Source organism: Strix uralensis, chromosome 1 (genome assembly GCF_047716275.1).
Source record: "Strix uralensis isolate ZFMK-TIS-50842 chromosome 1, bStrUra1, whole genome shotgun sequence".
Taxonomy (NCBI): domain Eukaryota; kingdom Metazoa; phylum Chordata; class Aves; order Strigiformes; family Strigidae; genus Strix; species Strix uralensis.
The window spans coordinates 138,279,136-138,303,179 of NC_133972.1; the positions used below are offsets into that span (position 1 = coordinate 138,279,136).

Here is a 24,044-nt window from a genome sequence, read left to right on the forward strand (position 1 = left end):
CTCTGTTTACATTTATAACAGGACCCTATCTAGAGATTAGAATAGTTTCAAATCTATTGTAGTTGAGGATATGATGTCATCATTTAAGGGACGCAGATAATTTAGTCCACAATATCTATTCATACCAACAAAAGAAAGCAAAAGGGGGATGCAGAATACCCCACTCTCCTGGATTATGCCTATTTTTCATGAATTCATCATCCTTGTAAGAGTATGCAAGTAGTTTTTTTTTTTCCTTCAAAGCCATCTGCTAGTTTAACTTTTGTAAAAGCACAACTGATTTCAATTCCATTAGATGCACACATTGGACTGACTGATTTTCTCTCGGCAATTTCTGAATTTTCTGTGAAACTTATTTTTAAAATACTGAACATGATACTTAACACACTCCTTTCACATAACATTACAGCATTTTCCATCACTGATTAATGAAAAACTTGGGAACTTGATAAAAAAAAAGCTGAAGAGACTATTGGGTTTGCCAAAAATAAAGTAATAACACAGAAAATATTCAGAGTAAATTAATTAGTCTTCTTACCTTGTTCTTTTATCTGACGAATTTGCTTCACAGTTTCTTTCAAGATTGCACATTTGTCAGGTTTAAAGTTAAAGTTGTCAATATCATTAAAATTTGCAAAAATCAGCTCTGCAAGTTCTTCTATGTATTTATTCTCTTGCTCACGATTGCGTTTCTCAGTGCTTCTTTTAGGGCTGAAAGAGGAGTTTATAAAAATGTCGTATTTAATGTCAGTTCGCTTGCTTTCTGGCCAGCTCAAAGATGATTTCAAATGGTTTCAGAGGAGTTTAACAAAACCAGAGAGAACTACCCTATCTCACTACAAAAATATAACTTAAAAGTTTCTCAAGCAGAAAGGTTTCCTCTGGAACAAGGAAAGGAGCATTAAAAAAGATGTTACTTATTTTTTCCCAGCGGTCATGTTCTTGTTTCAAAAGAGAATTGGGATTTGAAATTCAAAACAAGATTAATTGGGGGAGTGGGATTTGAACATTTACAAGTATCTCTCCACATTGCACTGAGAATCCAAGGAGTATCATATAGTGACAGTGTATGAGAACATAAAACAGCTTAAAAAGTTAAACCAAACAACCCATACTCCCTGCCTCCTTGTGAAATTACAACTGACAGTCATAAGAAAAAATGGTGAATGAGTGGTTGTGCTTTACAATTTCTTTGTGTTGGTAATGCAATTACTATAAAACTGAAAAATACTTTTCAAGTCCCTGATTAGGATGCACAAGAGAGGTGGGTGGTAAAAAAAATCTTAGATTGTCAGAATGAGTGACTAAAGATTCCTTGCAATGATTAGCCAAAAAAGATTTTATATAGCTCCTATATTGTTACCAAAACTCTGCATTTTGGCACTACACTGATTCAAAACAAACAAACAAAAAATAATAATAAAAGACAGTAACTCCCACCCCCATCCCAAACCCACAACACGGAATTACTGCATCAGAATAGTTTAGTACTGACTTCTCTGCAAGAACGGCAAGTTTGACATTTTCTAACTGAAAAACATATGCACATGTAACATTTTTTAAGCTGTTCTCTGCACATGTAACATTTTTTTAAGCCTTTCTCTTTCGATGTTTTCAGACATAAATGGTCTAACCTGGGTCCAAGCTGATCAGGATCCTTGCGCTTTCTTGACTCTGCTCTGGATGGGTCAGAGGTATTTTCCCCCATCCCACTCATCTTGAACACATATCAGCAACTAAAAGGAAGAAAGTGCAAGAAAGGGTTATGGTGGAAAAGTCAGGAGTTCTCTGCTCGTATTTCTAAGTTTCTTGTTCCATGCTCAACTCAGTTTTTACTTGGCAAATCTATCATTCAAAACAGAGTTTGTTTGAAAGGTACTAATAAAAACACTGTGTTTATGACCCATAAAATGCTACACAAAACTCCTTCAGAAGAAAATCTGTGGTGGGCAAGCAAAGCGTTATCATCTCTTTGATTGTTACCAGTTATATAAGAATAGATAAGTACGTTCTGTGCCTGGGTTGCTGAATTTTCATGGCAATTTTGCAAGGTTGAATGAGGGAAGACAAAGGAAAAGCCATAGTGCCACACAACAAGAAAAACACAACCGAATTGAAATACATGAAATGAAACATGTATCCCAGCTACATGAAAAGGTAGCACATGCTGCTTTAGTTAAAAACCAGTAGGTAATCTTTGCACAAGTACATGTACAATATTGTAGAAAAAGAACATGTGTCAACCCTAGAGATCACTGAGAAACTGATAAATATTTTGTACATATAATCTACCTCATAAGGAAAATAACTTGTCAGGATACCACGTGTTAAAACAAAACAAGCTTACTTTAATTTGTACAATGAACAGCCCCACTCCTGGCTGTCTGTTGTCCTATGCACCATAGGAGCATATCAAACTCAGCTGCCCCAGATTACATGCTCCTCAATAAGTACCAATATCTGGAGGCAGAAATCACTACTACAAAGGGCATAAGGAGATAATGTAAATGATCAAAAAGCTCATGCAAGACAGGGCAGTCCTAGCTCACTATCTGCCTAGTTGCTGCCAATTTTGTAAGGATGATGGCCGAGAGATATTGCCAGACATTTCAGAGAGCTCCTGTATTGTTTGGGATTAGCAGAAAAATAAACATGAGGGTCATGAAGGAGGTGAGTGTCTCCAGGAGGTGATTCATACCATGCTAAAATAAGAGCTAGAGCCCGTGGTACTTTCTATGATCACTTCACACTGGCATAAAATGGAAATCAGGTATCAAAACGAGGGGATTCACCACATCCTTCAAGCCCTTCCTTTCTGCCCCACCAGCTCCCTTCATTCTGCTGGCCCAGTCAGCCATGCATTGAACTTAATGAGGGAACTGCTGTGGGTTAAAACTGCAGTCCCCTTCTCTTTTTCTTTTTGACACTTTATAAAATCTAGCAGCCAGAGTATGTGTTAGTAATAGGATGTTCACACTGGAAATCTTAGTTTTCTCAATGAACTGGCTGAATGAAGATTTGCAGAAACAGCCTGGAGACTAAGATCCAAGAAGTTCTGTAGGGATGCTGACAAAGGCTGCTTATTGAAACTCCAGCAAGCAAATGAAGACTCAGAGCTGTCTCAGGTTCAAAACTGAACACCAACTAACATTTTTCTAAATTAAAAAAATAAAAAAAGCCTTTCTTTGTACTGAAAATATTATTTTTAACCAGTTTGAGGAGAAAGTGGAGTCATTTTCCTTTTTCTAGATACTGGTCAAGTTTCATGAAAAAGACTGGATCATGCCTGAAACATATAGCTCCCAGATGGTCTTTGACATAGATGGTATCAGATTCTATTTGAAAAATAAGTGGATTATCTTTTTCTGTATTGAGTCTATACATTCATATGTGTATCTACATGTATGTACATACTGCCAATGTTTTGAGAACTGCAATAAGAGCATGAATGTCCTGGTTCTGCAGTGGAGCAGAGCTGAGCTCTCAAAAGGAAGATGTACCATCACAAACTGCATCATTCTGTACTTGCTGGAGAACTCCCAGTGACCCCAGTCAGGGCATTCACAGCACCACACCAACACCAACTTTACTGCAGAGCCTGAAACATCTACCAGTCTCCAGCGTGGCCTGTGACACCGGCCGTTCCTTAACAACTACATATCTTCGTTGATTTCTAGCCCCAGCAGTCATTCAAATCCTAATTTATCTAAGTACAAAAGTAGAAATATACATTCGCCTAATTTGTTAGTAGCTAAGCACTTCCTTGAAAACACACAATTTCACAAGTATCACAAGTAGAGCTCCAAGGAAGGAGCAAGATGCTATGACTGTGACAATAATTAAAGAGAAGTTGTGAGGAGACAGCAGTTCCACGTCTCTGTCAGTGGAGAGTTTGAACTGTCCTTGGGGCTCTGACCCAATGTCTAAATTTTTCACTGACCAGGGTGAGAAAAATCATCAGCATGATGAAAGCTGTACATTCCTGAGATCATCTGGTCTCCAAGACAAACTCACATGGTTCAGAAGAAAAATTAGGCTGGGGAATCCCTTTGTTTCTTATGCTTCCCAAGAAATACCTGAGAAATGTAAATCAGTTAACTGTTTTTCTTGATAAAAGCAAGCACAATTTACAAAAACCTGTCAAACATTCAACTGTCATCTTCTCCCCCAGAGTATTAAGAATTAAAGTCAGAGGTAAGCATTTAGGGGGAATACCCCTCTCCACTCCTACTTCCTCCCCAAGAAAGCAATTAGGAACAGTTATTGACAGTTTTCCCACCTACTCTGCCAGGCTTACTTCAAAGGGAAGTTTATTTTTGCAGGAACCAAAGTTTCACCAGTAGCTCCACCAATGCATAGCTCAATTCTTCTTACATTCACACTGATGCTGTTCTGGAGGAATTCCACTACATCTACAGTATCAGCCTTCGGAGGAAACATTAAAACTAACCTCCCACCATAAACATCTAAACTTCATCCTTCTGTATTTAAGGGAACAAAAGTGGTATCATTATTACAAAACCAGCACCTTCTTCTCTCCTTATTAAACACACTAAATGGTTCTAAATAAATTATTTCTTTTTTTTTTTTTTTTTTAATTACATGTCATTATGTCTTTTTGTCAGCAGCATTATCAGTTTGCTCTTAGAAAGAGTTACTCCTTTCTTTTTACTCATCGTAAAATGTTTCTGGAAATCTACCACCTATTATCATATTTGCTTTCCACTCTCCCCTATGTCTTCATTAAACAAAAAATCATGTTCTATACCTCAAAGATCTGTATAGGTTCTGCAGCTCCTGTGTTGTTGATGCCTGTGCTTCAGAGAAGAATGCAAAATCCAGTTAGGTGCCTTGGAAAGTGGAGAGAGAGAGAGAAGATACTACAGCAATCTAAAAAATCTCACAGGCCAAAATGAAAGTCACTCAGCAGTATCTAGTACACAGTACTAAAATCAAAAGGATGTGCTCCCAAACCCTATCTTCCTAGGGATTTAGGAGCTGACCGGGGTAGGTAAAGTTCTGCTATTCTCTTGGGATTCAGAAACTAGAATCCTCTCCTGAGTTAGGATAAATGAGGAGGTATCACCTTTTAGCTGCTACCCAGCTCTTCCATAATGCTACATACCAACTAAGCCAGCCAGAAACTGGGAGTTGGAGATTCAGTTCCCTCTTCCCAGAGGGGTTTCAAGCCTGTATTTTTTATCACGCAGGACAGCCTCCTAGGTGGCAGGCTATCTGTTTGCCAAAACTGGACATTTATGAAGCAAAGAGAGCAAGGTTAATTAACTCTTGCTGTGCAGTAGGAATCTTTAGGTGTATAGTCCATAAACTCACAGGTAAGTAGTTCAAACACTGTCTTAAGACGCAAAGGATTGAGGTTTGAATCCCTTAGGCTGAGGAAGATAGCAAACCTGTATCTCCCATTTCTCAGCAATGACTCTAACAAGTCGAGTCAAAGAGGTGAGCACTCTTCCAGTTTCCTCATGTCTTTCAAAACAAAGCAGCTATTTAATTTTTTTTCTATGAGCTAATTCACATTCAAGATCTATGCATACTACTAGATGAAGGTCTCTGGAGGGTCTAGGTACCTCTACAAATTTAATGCAGCATAAGCAAGGAACCAAAACCACATTTTTCAGAAGAAAGTGCTTCTGGGCACATGCGGTAGCAATGAGCAGGCACCTAGGAAACTTTCAAGTGAGAATTAGATTGATTTGATAGATGAATTTTAGACATACAAACAAACATTTGTGGGCCAGGAGCAGCTAAACTGCATATAGTGCTTTTTAGGTTCTGCCTTAACACATTCATTTATCCATCTTAAAATGTCTTGGTTATTCATTATTACTAATAGTTTTATAATACACAAAAATTTGTAACATCAAATAAATTAATATTTTTTAGCAAGATAATTTAGGAACTTTTAAAGTTGTTCTTAAGACTCTTGAACCACATGGATAGCTTCTCAGACTAGAAAATTAAACTCCCAAACTTGAAGTCTGAATTTTTCCAGAAAACGTGACAATTCAAAACTGAAGCCACTGTGAGTACAATGACAAGTCAGAGGCTCAAAGTTTTTCTCCAATAAACCTTCTCTATAGGGAACTACCTTCGATTAGAAAACAGCATTCATCCTGCTCCTCTGATCTTTTTATACATTTCTGCAGGAATTTCCAGAAAGAAGAAAGATATTCAACAGTTCGGTTCATTTAGTGCTTTAGAAGAAATGGATATGTAATATCAGCTCTACCATATGTCTTCTGAAACAAAAATCAAGAAAAAGTGGGTAAGGCTTATTTAGCATAGTATAGAATAGGAAAAGGATTAATGAAATTGGGAATTAGTAAAAACAAAACCAACAGTGAACACTGCATTGAGGAGAGAGAGACAGAGACATATGTTTGTTAATGAAAAAAATAGCATCATGATATGTCAGATGCTGAACTAAACCAATTTTTATTTGAAAGAAAATGTCTTACAAAGCTGAATTTGAATGCGTGTCTTGCAGAATGAATTGTCATGCAAGACCAGGCACTCCCTTTTTTATTGTGTAAATAATACCCTTTTTAAGTTGTTTGGGAGCTGTACTGCGCTCCAAAATACAAACATAATATCCCATTGTGGAATTAGTATTTTGCCTTCAGTGGTGGTAGCAGATTTTTCTTCTCAATATATATTAAGGTTTTTTCCCATCTGTCCCACAAAAAGCCCTACAACGAAAACTAAAAGCTGAACTTTTAATGCTGACTCAGATGTCCCTCAAGCTTCAATTCCACTGGGCATCAATGAGGAGCAACAGAGCAATGGAAAGATAAATACACTCACAGCAGCATTTTCATACAAGGAAGGAGATAATTAGAGAAGCAGAATTATTATTACTAAAAATACCTAAAGAACTAATGTAAGTAAATACCTTCTTTGTATTTACTTTTATCACCGTAAGCATATTCTCCTGCTCTCTCCCACAGGCCTAAGCATCCAAAATACTTGTAGATAAAATCACTGTCTAATTTTCCAGTTGTTAAATGCAAATGACAAATACTGAAAAATTAAATGAATAAACTCTTGGACAGTATATGTTAGTAATTACAGTCATTGAGACCTAACCAGTTTCTACCAGATGTTGGGAGACTGAAACAACAGAGCCTGAAAGAGGTCTAAATTCATTTTTTCTTGTTATCAGTAATAAAACAATAGTTTCTGCTCTCGTCGTGACAGCATATCCTCCTTCACATCCTCCACCAGCAACCGTTCCAAGTTAGAGTACACAGAGAGACTTAACCTAATTATAAAGCAATAGTAAACATATTTTCTCAAGACATTCATCTTTCAAAGGGAAAAAAACCCCAAACAATGTAAACCCAAAAATAAAACACATGGGAAAAAAAAAACCAAAAACAAAAACAAAAAAACCCAACCAAACCAAAAAAAACCCAACCAAACAGAGGCCCCGTGAAGGAGAAGACAGAAAAAAATTTATCACAAATCAGTTGCATGAAATTGTAACATTTCTTCCACTCCTCAAATGCCACGAAGGAACATGGCATGCAGAGTAAACCTTCCAGTACTGATCCTCAGCATCAGTGAATCCAGTTAATCATCCAGAGTCAATGTAGAAGAAGATAATGTGCATTTTATCTCTTATCAGGGCAGGCCATCTTCCAAACAAGGCCTGTTAAACTGTCAGATTTATTATAAGCCTAACAAATGCAGTTAAAGAATAAATGAGGATTACACCTTCAAAGCTGCTATTTCAATCTGAAAAGTAGCAAACAAAAGGTAAAGTACCATATAGCAGACAATCAGGTAGCAGTACTATACTACCACCCTTCCAGCACACCAATACATGCATTTAGTGTAGATACAACTGATAAATATAGAAGTCACTGTTTTATTGAGTAACAAACAGCAAAAATGCTGTTTACTGACCAAAAATATTACAAGTCAGTGAAAAGTTTGGCAAAAATTTTCTCTAACGGCCCAATTTACAAATATAACCAGCTCATATTCCTGTGTTTAATTATAAACTCAAACATACATCCATTCTAATTTATACTTTTTTTTTCTGTGAAGTTCTCATGACTAGAAGCTTTCAGTCTCTGTTTCAAAATTACTGATGTAGTCCATGTAGCATTAATTCTGGTAGAAGACAGAGGAAAGTTGGAAGTCACATGCAGATTCTGATTCTTCACATTTTTTCCTGCTTATGAACTCTTTTTTCACTGGCTCCATTTCTGAATTGGAAAATATTTAATATTGATACATACTGCAATCTTCAACCTTTTTGAAGAAGGCAATACTTGCTAGCCACTTTCCTGGGCCTCAAAAGGAAATCGCTGTCAGAGGCCGGATAAGATGCTAGATCAGAGATTGGAGCCACGGGAGCCTAAGACCAACCTTGTATGGGTGAGCCACAGCAGTTCAAGAGGAAGGGGTGCTTTGACTCCCAGCACTTTTCACTGTCCCACCCATCAGAATCCCAATAAGCTAACTGAGCCCCCCCCACCCCACACAGCTTGGAAAAGCTCAGCCTCCTCCTTTGCAAACTTTCTCTTGCACAGGTATTTTGACAAATCCAGAGAGACATGGATAAGGGTTTGGAAATGAGTAAAAAAATAGAGATGAAAATCAAGGGAAATAAAAGGAGCAAGAAAAAAAGACTGTATTTCCTGGTAAAATTAAATTAAAGCCAGAGATCCACTGCTAAAAAGTTTGACAGAAAAGAAAGTTAAAGATATATCAAACCATCCTCCTGCATCACTGATACACATAAACCGCATGTTCTGGCACCAACTTACTATACCCATCCTTCATCACCAAACACCTGCAATTGGGATATACCCCAAATGAAACAATGCCAGTCTGCCAAAATGTTCAATACCTTGGTAACCTCATATTAAAATACAAATTAATTTATTCAAGGGTATGCTCTTTTCCTGAGACAGGACTGCCACTTTCACTACAGATAAAACTGTCTAAAGTCTTTACCACCCTGCAACAGTCACACAATATAAAGTGAAAACAGAAAACAGAGTTTCTTTGAGGAAGGTTGTAGCAGCAAGCTGAAAAACTCCAGTCACCTTTAAAAGACTTTTACTAAAATCTGATGTGCACCTGTAGCCTTTTCTATCTGAAAGTAACACTTATTACTTACAAGATGCAATTTCATTTGAAAGAGAGCCTATCACAGATTACATTAAAACAAGATTTATGTTAATATTTACTAAATTCTACTTTATTCTTGAACTCCACAAACTAAAACTAAGAAAAGGAACATAATTTACTAGCAAATGCCATTGAGTCTGTGTAAAATAGAACAGAAAACTGGCTCCAACACCTACTACTCACATTCTTTCTCAGTCTACACAAAGCCTAACAGACTATAAACAAATGTTTAAGCTCAAGGCTCTTTCTTCAACAATATCTTTTCCCTTACTTCTGTGTAATGGCTTTAGAGTGGTGTATTAGACAGTAAGAAGACTACATATTCCATTTGCAGCCTGAAAGCCAATAATGCTCATGAATTTTTTACCTGAAAGACACTTCAAGATGCCACTGGGAAGACCATCTAATAAACACATTAGGCTACAAATGGGCAGCAGCAGCTCTTTAACACATGCTTTAACAATCAAATAAATGGCTAACATTAATGTTCAATGCTACAGACCGGTATTTAACAGGACTTTCTTTAAAATCCACCTAAATCTTGAAGGACAAAGAAGTTTTTCTCAGCTACTCAAAACCACAGGTTTGAGAAAACCCCAGTTCTGCTTGAGACTTTGCAAAAACCCCTCCAGGCTGACCCCAGCACTGTAAAATGGCTCCTACCTTCTGTATTCCCATAGGCTAAGGCTCTTAACAGAGCCACTCAGCTGCTTACAGATTAGACCACGTCAGCCACCTCTAATATGCCCAGGAATAGTAAGACTAGGCTTTAATAAAACAACAGAGAAAAAACATTGGAGGAAGAAAGTACCATTTTTTTTAAACATAACATATAACAGGTTTGCTCAATTTCCACTTTTAAAGAGGAAGAGGTCTGTTTTCACCAAAACATTGTCAAAGAGAAGGCAGGTGGTACTACTGCAAAAAATTGTTCAAGACTCTGTATTGTAATTTCAGGTTTGGGATTCTACCTCTCTCTTGTTATCAAGAAATGTTTCTGATTCTTAATACTCAAGGACAAAAGAAATGCAGCTTAATACCACTAAAGCTCCCCTTAAAACACCAGATTATAAAACAAAATACAATGCCAGAACATTATTTGTATATATGCCAGCCATTCTTGCATCCTTGGAGAGGGAGAGGAAGAGGAGACGAGAGAGAAAGAGAGAAAGAGAGAAAGAGAGAAAGAGAGAAAGAGAGAGAGAGAGAGAAAGAAAGAAAGAAAGAAAGAAAGAAAGAAAGAAAGAAAGAAAGAAAGAAAGAAAGAAAGAAAGAAAGAAAGAAAGAAAGAAAGAAAGAAAGAAAGAAAGAAAGAAAGAAAGAAAGAAAGAAAGAAAGAAAGAAAGAAAGAAAGAAAGAAACCACAAAAGTCATTCTAAAACCACGTAACCTTCTAGGTTGTATTTGATAAGTGTCAAACTATGGCTGCAAAAAATATTAAGCCTGGAAGCATTTTCACTGGAAAAGTAGGAGTCCAAATTTCCACATAAGATCTAGAAATTTTCTTATAGTTCACAATTATTAACAATTTTACTTATGAGATTGATTTAGAAGCCTAGTATTTCAAATCTACTATGATTTAAAGTAAAATGTTGTGAATAGGATAGGTGACAAATGAAGCAAAACTAACAACACAGAAAAGGATAATATTATAGGAAACTTTGTATTTAAATAGCTTTCATTTCCAGTTGATGGTACTTCTGAAACACTGAGTTAAGCGTATTTTAACTACTACTGAATCCTCTCTGCCAATCTCAGTTTCAAAACTGTTATTTGTCCACCTAAATTCCCACGTCAACATTCCGCCTCAAAAACCACCAAAGAGCAAGGGGAAAACCAGACCAGAGAGAGGAAAAGAGTGAAACAACTGCTCTCACAAGTGATAGGCACCATGGAAAAACTCAATCCAGCACCATTTTCTAATCTCATAAATATAACTGATACAAATGTATACAATACTTACAATACCAGTAAGCTTATACAGTTCACTGTTATTTTCAAGACACCTATCTTAGCAGTGAGAAAAATATGACCGATCACAACAAAGGCATTTATGCATCTCTGTGGCGTGGGCATGCCTATATTAGGATTTAACTCCAGAAAACTGCCTGTCAAATACCAGTCTGTTACTTTAGAAAAAACATATTCCATTAATAAAAAGCTCAGGAAACTGGGTTCCATAGCGGTAAAAAGTAAAAAGCAGAGGGCGAGCCAGAGAGAAGAACATTGTGTTTCCACATCAGTTGTATACAGTAAGTAACACATAGAGTTATCGAACCTATACACAGAGATATCAAACCTATCATATTTGAATTTGAGTTCCATCACTTCTCAATCTCCATTTCAATGACTTCACGCAGGTGTCGGTCCTCCTGATCACTAGGATAAACTTAGCATCTCTACACGCTCAGGTGCAATGTGATGTGCAACCCAAGCTTGAACTTGCAAGAGATGCTTATGTTGCATGCCACCTTTCATAGCTCTAATCTGATCATCGAAATAATGTTCCTTCAGTCCTGGAATAGATACTGTTACTGAAACCACATGATCTTACTGAAATTTTTGCTACAGTTCAGAAAGCCCAGCTCTGTGTGTCTTCTCTGGTGCCTAATCAAAAATTGAATTCATGTTTTTGATTTTCACGTAGCTGCAGCACTAAGAGGTTTTATTTTTCTCTTCTACCCAACCACCTATTACTTGGAAGCATGCTGAAACTTCAGGCCATTCTTTCGAATGCCAAGCACTGAATTAAAACTCTGATTTGCAGGAAGTGTACCTAAACATTATCTAAAGCATTTCTACAGATTCTGACATTGTTATGGTGAACAAATAACTTACTACACACACACCTACAACATACAGTTATATATTCCACACTTCCTTCTAAAATACCGAGATGCTCTCATAAGCATGCATTTAGTTTAAGAGTGTGTAACAATACAATTTCAATTTAAGAGTCAAGAATTCAAGCTTCTTTGTTCCAGAAGGTTGCAAGTTAACAACAGACCGAAGTCAAACATAAATATATTCATGTTAAATAAATGCTAGTACTCAGCTCCAACAAATAGCCATGGTCATAGAAATGTTAACAGCTGGCTACGAGGTGAATTTGACTTCATGTTGATGTCCTCTGTCAGTCAGGGATGTGGCTGGTGCCCACACAAGGTTCAGAACCCTGCTCCACTTCCTGAAACTGTATACCCAAGTCATCCGCTTCGGTATGGTCCCTGGTTTACCCATCCTCTCTGCCTCTGAAATTCATATAGAGCATCTTCCCTGGAGAAGCAAGCATCCTCCTCACCCTAAGATGACTTGCCTCAGCCCTGGTCCCAGAGGGTGCCCTGGTGACAAGGACGCGGTTCCAGATGTTATGGAAGAGACCAGATAGGGTTGGCCCCTATTCCTATCCCATATATGCATGAGCAGGTAGTTCCCCATAGCAGGTGCTTCCTGCTGATACTGGTACCCATGCCAGTATCATCCATTTATACTGGAGCAGCAGTCTAAGAGTTAGGAAGTAGAATAAATTTTATTACTCTTTTCTTATTAAGGTTTGAAGAACAACCAATTTAATACATGCTTTTTGAGAGAATACTGCTATGTGTATAAAAGATTATACTTGTATCGTCTCTCAACATGCAGAATTAGTTTTGTACTTAATACAGATGTCTGTTAGATGTATCTTAAAACTCTTGGCAAAGGCATTGAAAGTACTATGTACATTGTTAATAAGCACAAAAATTAAAAGTAATAGAATAAATTAGATCAGAACCACACACAAGTGTCTTGGCAAAGTACAATTAACTTGATAAAAATTAAATGCCCATAGTAGCCTGCACACTCTAATTGAATACATTCTTAATACAGCCATGAGTTTAAAAACTGATCTGTGAATATGAATAACAGTTACTAATGACTTCAAATTTCATGTTGGTCTTCATTCTATTTGCTTTAGTAAAATACTGCAACCAGCAATAACAAAAGAAGATAAAAATTTAATCATCATTTGAAAGCATTTAAAAGGAAAAGACAACTCAAAAATCTTGTTGCTTTAGTTAGTCAACTGCCAAGGAATAAAACCTTGTGGACACAAGCTCTTCACCCACAAGTGGGGGTGTGTGTGTGTATATATATATATATATATATGTGTAAACACATACATATGAATACAGACTATGACCAAATAAAACATACATAGGAATGGCTGTATAAGTCAAATGAAAGAGACATCTAGTTAGTGACTAGTCTGTCATGGAAGCTAATAGCAGATGCCTTGGGAAAAAGTAAAAGGCAGCTGCAGACTGATCTTTCTCCTGATAACTTCTCTCTGTCTCTGACAATCAGTGGTTCAAGCTTAGCTGTGGTGTTGCTGTCCCTCCTCCTCCCTCTGAACATATCTTCATTTGTGCCCAATTCCTTCTTAAATCCACATATACCTTTGGCCTTCACCACACTTACAGGCAACACCCTTTACAAGCGTTACCACAGCTCCCTTAACAGCAGAAATGACATTCTGGAAAAAATGAAAGAGTTCTAAGGGGATGTTATGACTTAATTGAAATAAATCAGAATTTTATCACTGACTTCACTGAAGTTTGGATTTTCCTCCTAGTCTACTAGAGAAAGATGTCAAACTTATTTCTCTCTTTTGTAGGACACAAATCACTCCATCGGCCTGATACACTATGTTTGTATCCTGCAGCCCAAGGAAAACAAGGTAACTCTACTATTAAAGCTGTATGTTCATTATCAGCCACTTTATTCTCTTTGTAAAAATAAACTGAAATTAATTTCTGTTAATAATGAAACCATTTATGGTAAAGAAGAATCACAAATGCTAAGAAAGAATTAGCATATATTCCAGGTATTTTTAATTTTGGAATATAATGAAATGTAATTACTAAAGAGGGGAAGAAACACCCACTACATTCATAAGAGGAGTTGACTAGAAGCCTGAAATACATTGCCCCAAAGTAAAAAATAACACACATTTAAAACTAGTTGGACTGAACGAACACCTGGAAAAACTTCATGAAAAGTAACAAAAATATCTTTATTACCATGCAGCTCTAACATAAGTTTCTTCATGAGAACCTTGTGTTAGATGGTTGCTCCATCACAACAATAGCCTACGCTATCAGGAATGGAAAATCAGAGCTCTACAGTATCCTGATGGAGTTTGTTTGGGGACAGGATGCATAGGAGAAAATTAAATGGGAACAGCGAAGAGGAGATTCAGGTACAACACACACTGCAAATTAAGTGCATTTATCATAAACTTTTGGTTTGATTCTTCATGTAGGATTTTCATCAAATTCCTGAGATCTTTCTTATGCTCTGTATCCTCACATCCCAGCCAGACCTTCCCAGTCCTTCACTGTACAGCTCCAGCTATCAGGGAAACTACCCACAAGGTCAGCCCCTGTATGGAGAGTAGCCCACTTCTGAAAGACACAAGACTTTCAAATCTTACTCCTCACCTTCAGAGACTAAAGCTAAAATTACTTTTAGTCCAATTCAGGCATCCTTCTAGTCCTGCCACAGCTGGAGGTAAGCAAGTAAGAAAACCTAAGGAGGAATGCAGGCAGTAGGACGACTCCATTGGGATTTCCTCGCAGGTACAGAGATTATCAACTTACAATCTTCTCCTTTACTCAGCTCAGACAGCTTGTCTTGTAGACCCACTCCTCAGTCCTTAACTCAGCTTTGTTACTACAATTATGGAGCTATTCTATAAGAGTGTGCTAACAAATTTATTCCATTTATTAATGAAGTAGTTTCTGAGAATCAAGGTTGTTTTCACACCTCTCCTCAATTTTTTCCCCATTACCAGTCCAAGTAAATAAATAAAATGGCACTGCAAAATCTAACTAGCCAGTTGATTTCCTAATGACATTTGTTATTAAATACCGTGCTAAGAACTCTGGAGTGAAATGAAATATTTCAAAGTAGTACTCTAGCTCAGACTTTCCAAGAAGGGTTTTTTTCTTAGAACATGGTATATTTTGCAATGCAGTCATGTCTTCCCTCCCTCCTTGCACAAGAAGTTTACCTTACAGAGATGACAACAAAAAATAAAAAAAAAAAAAAAAGAAAAAGAAAAAAAAGGAGAGCAACACCTTTTGAACATTACCAGTGTAACCTTGTTGACTACAGTAGCATACAGGATTTTGAAGAGTGGACAAACAAAATTACTCTGGTCAAAGACAGTCCTTGAAGTTTTCTATATGCAGCATACCATACTTCTGTAAGAAATTGCTTATGAAAGAAAATACGCCACCTTGAGTTTTGTGAGAACACGGAGCCACCTGAGGAGCACAGTCTATACCAAAAGGGTGATGTTCAAATTTCCCCCCTTAATACATCCTAAAAGACATCAGGCAAATCAAAATGACTGTAAAGCAGAAAAAAAATCTATTTTTCTACAAAACATAGGTGCCAACGTTTCAGCAAGCACTACTTGGCCCCCACTATCTTGTTAGATCTTCCGTAATGAAATAAAGGAAGAAAACACAAGAAGCAGAGAGGAAGTTTCATTGTTCTTGTGGCTTTGACATTTGGTGCCGCAAACGTGACGGGTTCTCAAGCCTCCACTCAACAGCAGTGCCGGCCCCAAGCCTCTGTATCAAAATGTAGGTATACTGCAATTAAAATAATCAAACTGAGACAAAAGAGAACAAGCAAATAAATAGCGCAAAGTTGTTTACGTTTCTGGCTCTGCCCTCACAGTATGAAATAAAGTCTCTTCAAACACATACTACATTAATTTGAAAAACAATAATATTTTCCTTCCCCCCTCCTATCTCAAAGTAGCATGAGTTTTTCAAAGTCCTAAATAAAATAAACTAAGGCATTTCCTGTATGTATTTAGTTAATTATTAAACGGATTCTAAGCATGATAGCCACCACCACTATTTCAGTATGAATCCGGGAAAACACACTTTAGCAAACTGCCAGTGTACTGCAGCAATGACATGCATCTTCACAATCCAGCCCTTAACTTTGGAGGCAAAATTCTAGAGAAGTGACAATCAGCACCCCTACGCAAATTCAAACACTTCATCTTTTTTTTTGTGGTCTGGGATTAGTGTTATTGCTGTGAGGTAAAGAGCAATGCCAGGCTTAATGCAGTGTACAACAGGAAAATAAAGCCAACAAGCCTGCAATAACTTCCCGAGCAGGGGAAACAGCATAGTATCTTCACTTACTACAAGTAACTATCTATAACCTTTTTTCAGGGGCTTTATTATTATTTAATTAATCTGCAATATTAAATGTTGCCCTCCCAAGGTTAAAAGAAAGGTAAATACTGCCAAGATATTTAATGACATCAGCATGCATAACCATGAGATAAATACGAGGTCTGAAGATTAACTGAATGTCATTCTGTTTACAGGATCGTGTACTTATAAAGAAAACTATTAAGATTAGAGAACAGAGAAAGTTATATAACTACAAACGTTTCAGTGTGTTTTGTCTACTTAAGCTCTTGGTCAGAAAGACAAAGCTTTATTGCAAAAATGTCTCAGTCTGACTTACTCTGTACTTTTTCATGTGCATAGAAATTACTGAATATTGAATAGTAATTACTGCAATGAAAAAGACATTCTTGGGCTCCACCTCCTCTTGACAGTGGGAAAATATAGATGGGTTTGTGTATTATTCTGGTTGCCAGAAAACTTGCTTACAAAAATATTTCCTGTGCACTGACTAAGATATATTTAGCCTCATAAACCCATAAAGCTGTCACAGGCAACCACAAGTACACCTGTAGCCATTAAAAAGGGGGAAAACTACAGAAACTAAAGAATCAAATTTAGATTGTTCCTTTGTAGAAACATCTTTATAGTCTCTTGCTTAAAAAGAAATTAGCTCTTCCTCCCACTTGCCCAAACCAACACGCACCCCCTGCCCACCCCCATCCAGACACCTATGATGCACACACGGGAGCACACATACGTGCAAAAAGACAGCACTAACAATGAAGTCACAGCACTTCAGAAACACACCTTGTCGTCTTCCAGCCTTTGCAGTTGAAGGCAGATCTCACTAGTTTTTCTGCGTCTTCAGATCAAGATGTAGATAAATTCCCCATCCATCACACTGGCTTTTTATTAAAAACAGGAGGAGAAAAAAAAAAAAAAAAAAAAAAAAAAAAAGGAAAAATAATACAATAGAAAAGGAGACAATTACAGTAAATTTAGAGCCTTAAAAATATCAGGTCTCCGTTATCCCAAACCAGCGTTATGTCTTGATGTAAACCAAAGCACATGCTGAGTGAGGACGTGCGCACACAGCAGCTTATCATCTCTGTCATCTGCTTCTAATGACAGCTGACAAACTGGCCACGCTAATCCTTCCCTAACTGCTGATCAGAGAGATCCCCCTTTGACAATCCAGCATGGTGGAGTACTCGAAAATTCCTCCTGCTTCTGTTCTGTTGCTGCTCTAAAAAGCAGTTTCCTTTTCATTGAGATAATAGCCTTTTCTGCAGTCACGTGGCGCCCGGGTTACATTAGCAGAGCTTGATGATAATAGACAAGAGTAACTCCCCTCCCTCCCTTCTGCTGATTTTAAGCATACGACTCCAGGAGAAACCCAAACCCGGCACACTTGAAATAATTTTGCATCTTCCTCTATCAAAAAGCAAATTGTGCTGTTGGTGGAGAAGTACGTGCACTCTCTCTACTTCTTGCACCAAAACTAATTAACAAATACATTTTTAGGCAGTGCCTTCATTGGGGCACACACACTAGTCATAAACATGTCATATGAGACTAAACTGAATATTAAGCATGCTTAATACTGAATATCTGGCATGCCAGAATTACTCTTTTTCCCCTAGAGTCCTTTAATTTTTGCCTGTAATTTCAGTTCTGCTGCAATAAATACTCCTCTCTCAGCAACATCCTACGGTTCAACTTCTCCCAGCACCCAACTCTGCTGCGAATACAAAAAAGCACAAATAACAAATGATTCGCACTACAACCTCCAGTGTGCTTCCCTTTCTCTTTTCTTTTTTCTTTCTCACTTTTTTTTTTTTTTTTTAAAAGTAACATCATTTATCTTTCTTTAACTCAGTACCCTGACAACCATCTTAAATATTTTTTAAATACACTGCCCAGTGGGGAAACCTACCTAAGCTTCAGCTTCAGAGTTCCCATCCCTCCTGAGCGCCAAGCCCCGGGCAGTTTTGCACCTCACTGTTCAGAAGGTTTCCTGCTTGTAAAAGGCAATGTATACATGCAAACACACCGCTCTGTCCTGCTTTCACTGAAGTATTTCACAGACTGAAAGCAGAACAAATCTTTCCTCTTCCGCACTAGCACACCATTTCCCTGTTGGCACACAGCATAATGACATCCAATTTATTCTCCCTGGGTCTGTCCACCTCTGACAGCGCTGGGCAGTGCAGGAGGGCACAGACCAGCACAGCCTTTCACCTGACATTTCAGTGTTGGGGTTGGCAAACTGTTTAAGAAAGCAGTGGATGAAGCATCTTAAAGTAATTTTCAAGCCTGCAAAACAACTTTTGCAGCTTTGTACCTATTCTTTTCCAATCTGATTAGGAAACAGAATTATCTCCTTTTCTCATACTACTTCCATCTTTTCCCATTACACTAGATCATTCTATTTAAAGACAACATTGGTCATAAACTTACCGTTTCTCCAGAAACTGAAAAGGGTAATGTTAGAGACTGTGGTTGTACTTACAGGAAAATAAGGTGGAAATTGTGAGGAAATAGTGGCTATCCCGTACACACCACCTTTGCCAATGTTGCCCTGTCACCTTTTCTGTTTACTCCACTCCGCAGGGACAGCCTTACTCAGGAAAGTGGCCCTGCCCAAGGCTCTGGGGGATCCCTGCTCCAAGGCTACGATCAAAGCACAACTTCTCTGCGGCAGAGGAGCTGGAAACAGAACACGAACAGGGGCCCTTCTGCAGTGGCATGAATCCTCTTTTCTACTTTTCTCTTTTCCATGCTTTAGAAAGAATCTGTGAGAAAGATCCTCCGACCAGGAGGAAATAATCTGGTTCCATAAGGAGACTATGTAATACACTATATTCAGCAGAAAAACTTATAAACATACACACTAAATTGAGGTTAGGGTTTTTTTGCCAGTTCTTTCTAAGTATGTCTTTCCATCTCAAAGTGCCACACTATATAGGGTAAGCAAAATGAACATTGTTCAGAACTACATATAACTTCAAGCCCAACAGAACAAGAACTGCTTTGCAATCTTAACCTTCTTTTATTAAAACAAATTGTCACTTGCATCTTCCATATTAATTCCTTCCTCTGAAGGCAGGTGTATCAAGCATACTGGTTAAACTGGAAAATGATACAAATGTGGGAAAAACTGTGAAGATTACAGAGACCATCTCTGATATTCAAGAAAATATATTAATAGAGAAGCACCAGAAGGAAAATGAGCTTTCACAAGAACATGCACACACACAAAATACTTCACTTGTGAAGTACAAATCTAAGGAAAACAAAAAAATGGGAGCATACCAGTCAGATACCATAGCTAGAACTGTACTGCTAATATTTACAGGAAGGATAAGATGACAAATTCAAAGACAACACAATATGGTGAGCAAAACCACAATAATCACAGTGTTAGGAAAGGAATTATGTGTAAATACAAAGGAGGTAACAGAAAAGGGTCATTGTAGCAATAAAATATCAACTGAAGACTGAAAGGAGTGAAAGTATACAAATGTTAAAAAGATTGCTCTGTGAAGAACAGAGTGCAGATAAAGCAAATGGAGAAGAGCGAATATACCACTGCAGTGCACAGACTAAGGGAACAAAGAAACGAGTGAAAAAATATTCCTGTTAGAAAACACCAGTCTGATTATAAATAAGGAAACATGCACAGCAAAGGAGGAAAGGGTCTTTGGTTTTATCAGGCAGCAAATACATGCTTCCAGTGGAAATGACAGAATTCTTGCTTCCTTTTAAACAGGGTTGGCACAGGAATCATATACATAATTTGGGGATGAGCAGGTGACCTTTAAGACTAATTCTGGCACTACAGCTTTTTTTCATTTTAGGATAAGACAAACATCTTACACAGCAGAAGATGTTCATCTAAGTTTTCTCTAAGAAATATATTTCAATAATACCTCATTTTGTTTGCCCAGCCACACAGGTGGCTTTGCAGTAGACACTGGGAAGTTGTACCTTCACTAAAACATTTACAATTTATGTTTTAACATGATCAAATAATTGAAATTGATAAACAGAAAACTGCTTTCATTGCGTGCGTTTCACAGTTGTCTTGAGTTTGTGTTTTCTTTTTCTTCCGTTATTTTCTCTTAAGAAAGAGTGAATTGGGCAGAGACGAGGACATACCATGACACAATCTGGCGTTGTTTGCCCTTCTTCTAACATACCTGCAACCTGAGGCAAGGACTGGTAAAGCAATCCCAAAACATCTTTTCAATCTTTTTAGTCCCAAAACATGATTTTTCAGTCCTTTCTCTCACCTTCCATACCATATTCAGGGGTATCCAATTCCATCTTCATAATCCCTTCAATCCTCTCAGTTTGGAGTACCCAAAGTGGTACCATAATTGCCAGCTATAGTGACAGCCCTTGTTTACACTGCCAAACAGACACACCAAAATGTGTTTGAAAGATTACAGAGCTGACTTGCTAGGCTTTATTCAAGGAAAGAGGCCACTGACTTTAAGAAAGCTGACTAAGCAGCATTAAGTATTGCTTATGAGAAAGACTGGAAGGGCAAAGTCCCGCACCGGCACAGGAGCAACAAGCAGAAACTACTAGGACTGACTGCCAAGAAGCACCACAAGGATATTACTGCTCAGGTCAGGTCAGGAACAATGATTTTTCATGTGTTACATTTCAGCAAATGTAGAAGCAAGCATAGAGTTTTCAAATATTAGGTCAATTTTTTGAATTCCTCTATCTGAACACTAACAAAAATGTTAGGGTTTTCACCTCAAAACTGGAAACCTGTTGACTTATATGTCAATGATACTAACATTTTATCAGTTCAGGAACTCCTAATTCACCACTACTTGAAAACTAAGTAGATTTTAATTTTTCCTTTTATCAGCTGAGGAAAAATAAATAGGATACTGTATATAAATCTAGTTTTTCTGACCTCTGCATCTCCTCTTGAGGGACACAAGAATCGTATCAAATGTACTTCCACTAGGATTTGGAGCACTTGGCATTTCTCACAGTCAGTCTGTGTATTAGCAGTACATATATGTACAGTGCTAAGCACCTTGTGACTTCTGTTCGTGCGAGGGCAATGAAAAGACACCCTCCTCTCTCAACCTCTCAGATACTACTGTTGACGTCTCTTTCTAGTATGAAAAAGTTCATGCTTCTTGAACACAGCTTACCAAGGCTCTCATAACTATGTAAGCATGCATGCAGCCACCCACTCGGAGTATTCTGTGTGCATGTTTCTGCAATATCTAACTGGAGAATTCAATACTGCGGTGTGTGCTATATATAGCAATTAAGTTCTGTATGGGCATGTCCATTGACAATTGTGCTCTTTTTTTTTTTTTTTAATACAAGTTTGATGACTATGGTTAACTGAGATTTTTGAGTAATGATTGGTTGGGATTTCTTTTTTTTTTTTTTTTTTAATTTCTACTGCTTCACTCTCTTACCTTTAATTAAGAAGGCATACAACAGAAGAAAAAGGGCTTCTTTCAGTGTGATCTGGAAATAGTCAGCTCATGGCTCAGCTCTTTCTCATCTTGCAAACTATGAAAGGGTCAGATCCCCTGCTCAGGGTGCTTGCTGGTGCTATCCATGGGTTAAACACAGCAAGGTGCTCTCTGGGAGAGATGGGCCTCAACCCACAGAGAGACAAGTTCAAGACAGTGGGTTGGTTCCATCTGCACTGACGGCACATGAGAGGAACCCAGCACAGGAAGTTGAGCAAACCAGAATGAGAAGGGAAATACTACATAGCATAGGAAGAAATTTGTATTAACACGGTATGTTACATGAATATAAGAACATTTAGTGCTACCACCCATTTTTAACGGAATGTAGCTAAATTATGAAGAGTCCAGGATTTTTGTTTTTAAAGAAATTACTTCTAGCTCTACAGAATGGGCCTTTCAGTGAATATATTTTTAAAATCAGTTCAAACTCATTATTTCACCTCATCCCAGAACAGAAATACTTATATAGGAAAAGACTTCTGACAATAAAAGGTTCCTGAAATCTGCGGACCAACAGCTGGCAAGATTCCATGGCTGAGATTTAAATTAGACAAAAGTTTAAATTAGACAAAAGTCAGACTAGAAAATATTTATTATTAATAGCAGAACAAAACCATACTAATTCATCAAAGGATAGGGTAGGGTTTTTTTCATGTAGTTTCAGCTAGGAACAAATATATTTCTAATTGACATGATATGACTCAATCAAGGTAGAGGACTGAGGAAGAAATAATTTGGTGAAATTTCATGGTCTCTGATAACCAGGCAGGGCAGCTCAGTGTAATGCTCCATCTGGCCATAACAGCAACGTTGTATGAACTCAGCAAGATCTGATATATTGTCTGTGGTTTTCCTTGAAACAGAAAGTTGCTGTTCTATTTAATGCAAGTGGGACCTCTACCTTTAGTTCAGCATACAGCAAATTACTCTACCATACCTGGTGATGAATACGTGGGTCTCTGTACCTAGACCAGTCTCTGAAGAGAAAGTTAACATTTTGCATTAAGTCATAAAAGTCTCATGTCTCATCTATGTTCAGTAGCCGTCTTCTAACTGCTAGTGGCTTGCAGACATTGCTGTACATTTGAAAAGCCACTTCCCGTGAGCAGCGAGGAGGAAACACACAGAGACTGTATGTTGCAGACCCTGAAATTCTGGGCTTTCAGTTCCCTCCAAGGGACCTCACTGAAGAAGGGAGACACTATCAATTACAATGAGCTTCACATGGGAGAAACTGGAACACACAGACAGTTGCTCTTTACAAATTTGAGAATAAATAATAAGCTAATTTAGTGTTGCATCATCCACTCTAGCCAAATCTTACAAACGTGTCAAACAGCACTAAGTCAGTGTAAATGCTGAATGGTAAACAGTGATGAACAGTAAACACTAAGGTCTAACCTTCTGCCTTAACCATTAGGAATTTAGTGCACAGTAAAGCAGGGTCATGCCCCAAATTTTGGTATTATTAAACACCCAGAATATCAGTGGATGATATGATGTACAGAAGAGAAACTAAAGAAAGTTAGCTTTTCATTAAGAGTTTTAAAGTGTTCTGGTGATTCTTCTATCAGTATCACACAGAATCATGAAAAAAACCCTGTTTAACTGAGCCCAAGCATAAATACTCCTGAAAACTACAAGGGCTGTCAGAGATAACACTATTAGATGAGAAAACCAAGATCCAGGGACTGCAGCCTACCACGTAAAACAAAAGTGAAAAGTAGTAGCAGCTGGAATTAATTTGATTTACAATCAAATAATGAAATACTCTGATATGAAATAAAAATCAAGTTTAGTACAACTGGTGTGTGCTCCTTTTTATAATGTGGTTGATGTGACAAAATTGAGATTTAACTGAAGTATTGTGAAAATTCAAGAACTTCAAATTTTACCTGGTGAGGGTAAAAGAGAAAAAAACAAACTTGTGCTAAAACAATGGCAATCACTGAATGTAGGGTAATAAGGAATATGTAAAACAATGACAGTTATGTGTTCAAGAGAAACCAGAATTTTTCACTTCTCATCCGACAAAAGTACAGGTTTGCTACTAGTGTCAGTAATAACAAATGGGAGCTCTAAAACACGGAAGACAATTCATCTAAATAAAGTAACAGCAAAATTTAGGTAAGCAGGAAATTATTTGCAGTGGAAA

At 37.6% G+C, this 24,044-nt stretch overlaps 1 protein-coding gene across 9 annotated transcripts in view; it reads right to left on the reverse strand.

The window, feature by feature from the left end:
- Positions 1 to 24,044, reverse strand: part of NCOA2 (nuclear receptor coactivator 2) — a 198,013-nt gene that overhangs the window by 79,045 nt on the left and 94,924 nt on the right. For 3 of the 9 annotated variants that reach the window (XR_012630727.1, XM_074882685.1, XM_074882722.1), the window contains exons 4-5: positions 1,635 to 1,736; positions 539 to 711 (exon numbers count right to left, since the gene is read on the reverse strand). Coding sequence is in view for 8 of the 9 variants with exons in the window: in XM_074882685.1 (XP_074738786.1) it covers positions 539 to 711; positions 1,635 to 1,717 (256 nt within the window). In the remaining variant the exon portion in view is untranslated. Of the gene's footprint in view, positions 1 to 538; positions 712 to 1,634; positions 1,737 to 3,940; positions 3,962 to 4,014; positions 4,688 to 4,768; positions 4,851 to 17,174; positions 17,550 to 24,044 lie in introns of those variants that run through there. The other 6 variants (XM_074882705.1, XM_074882714.1, XM_074882695.1 and 3 more) reach the window with 6 other exon arrangements.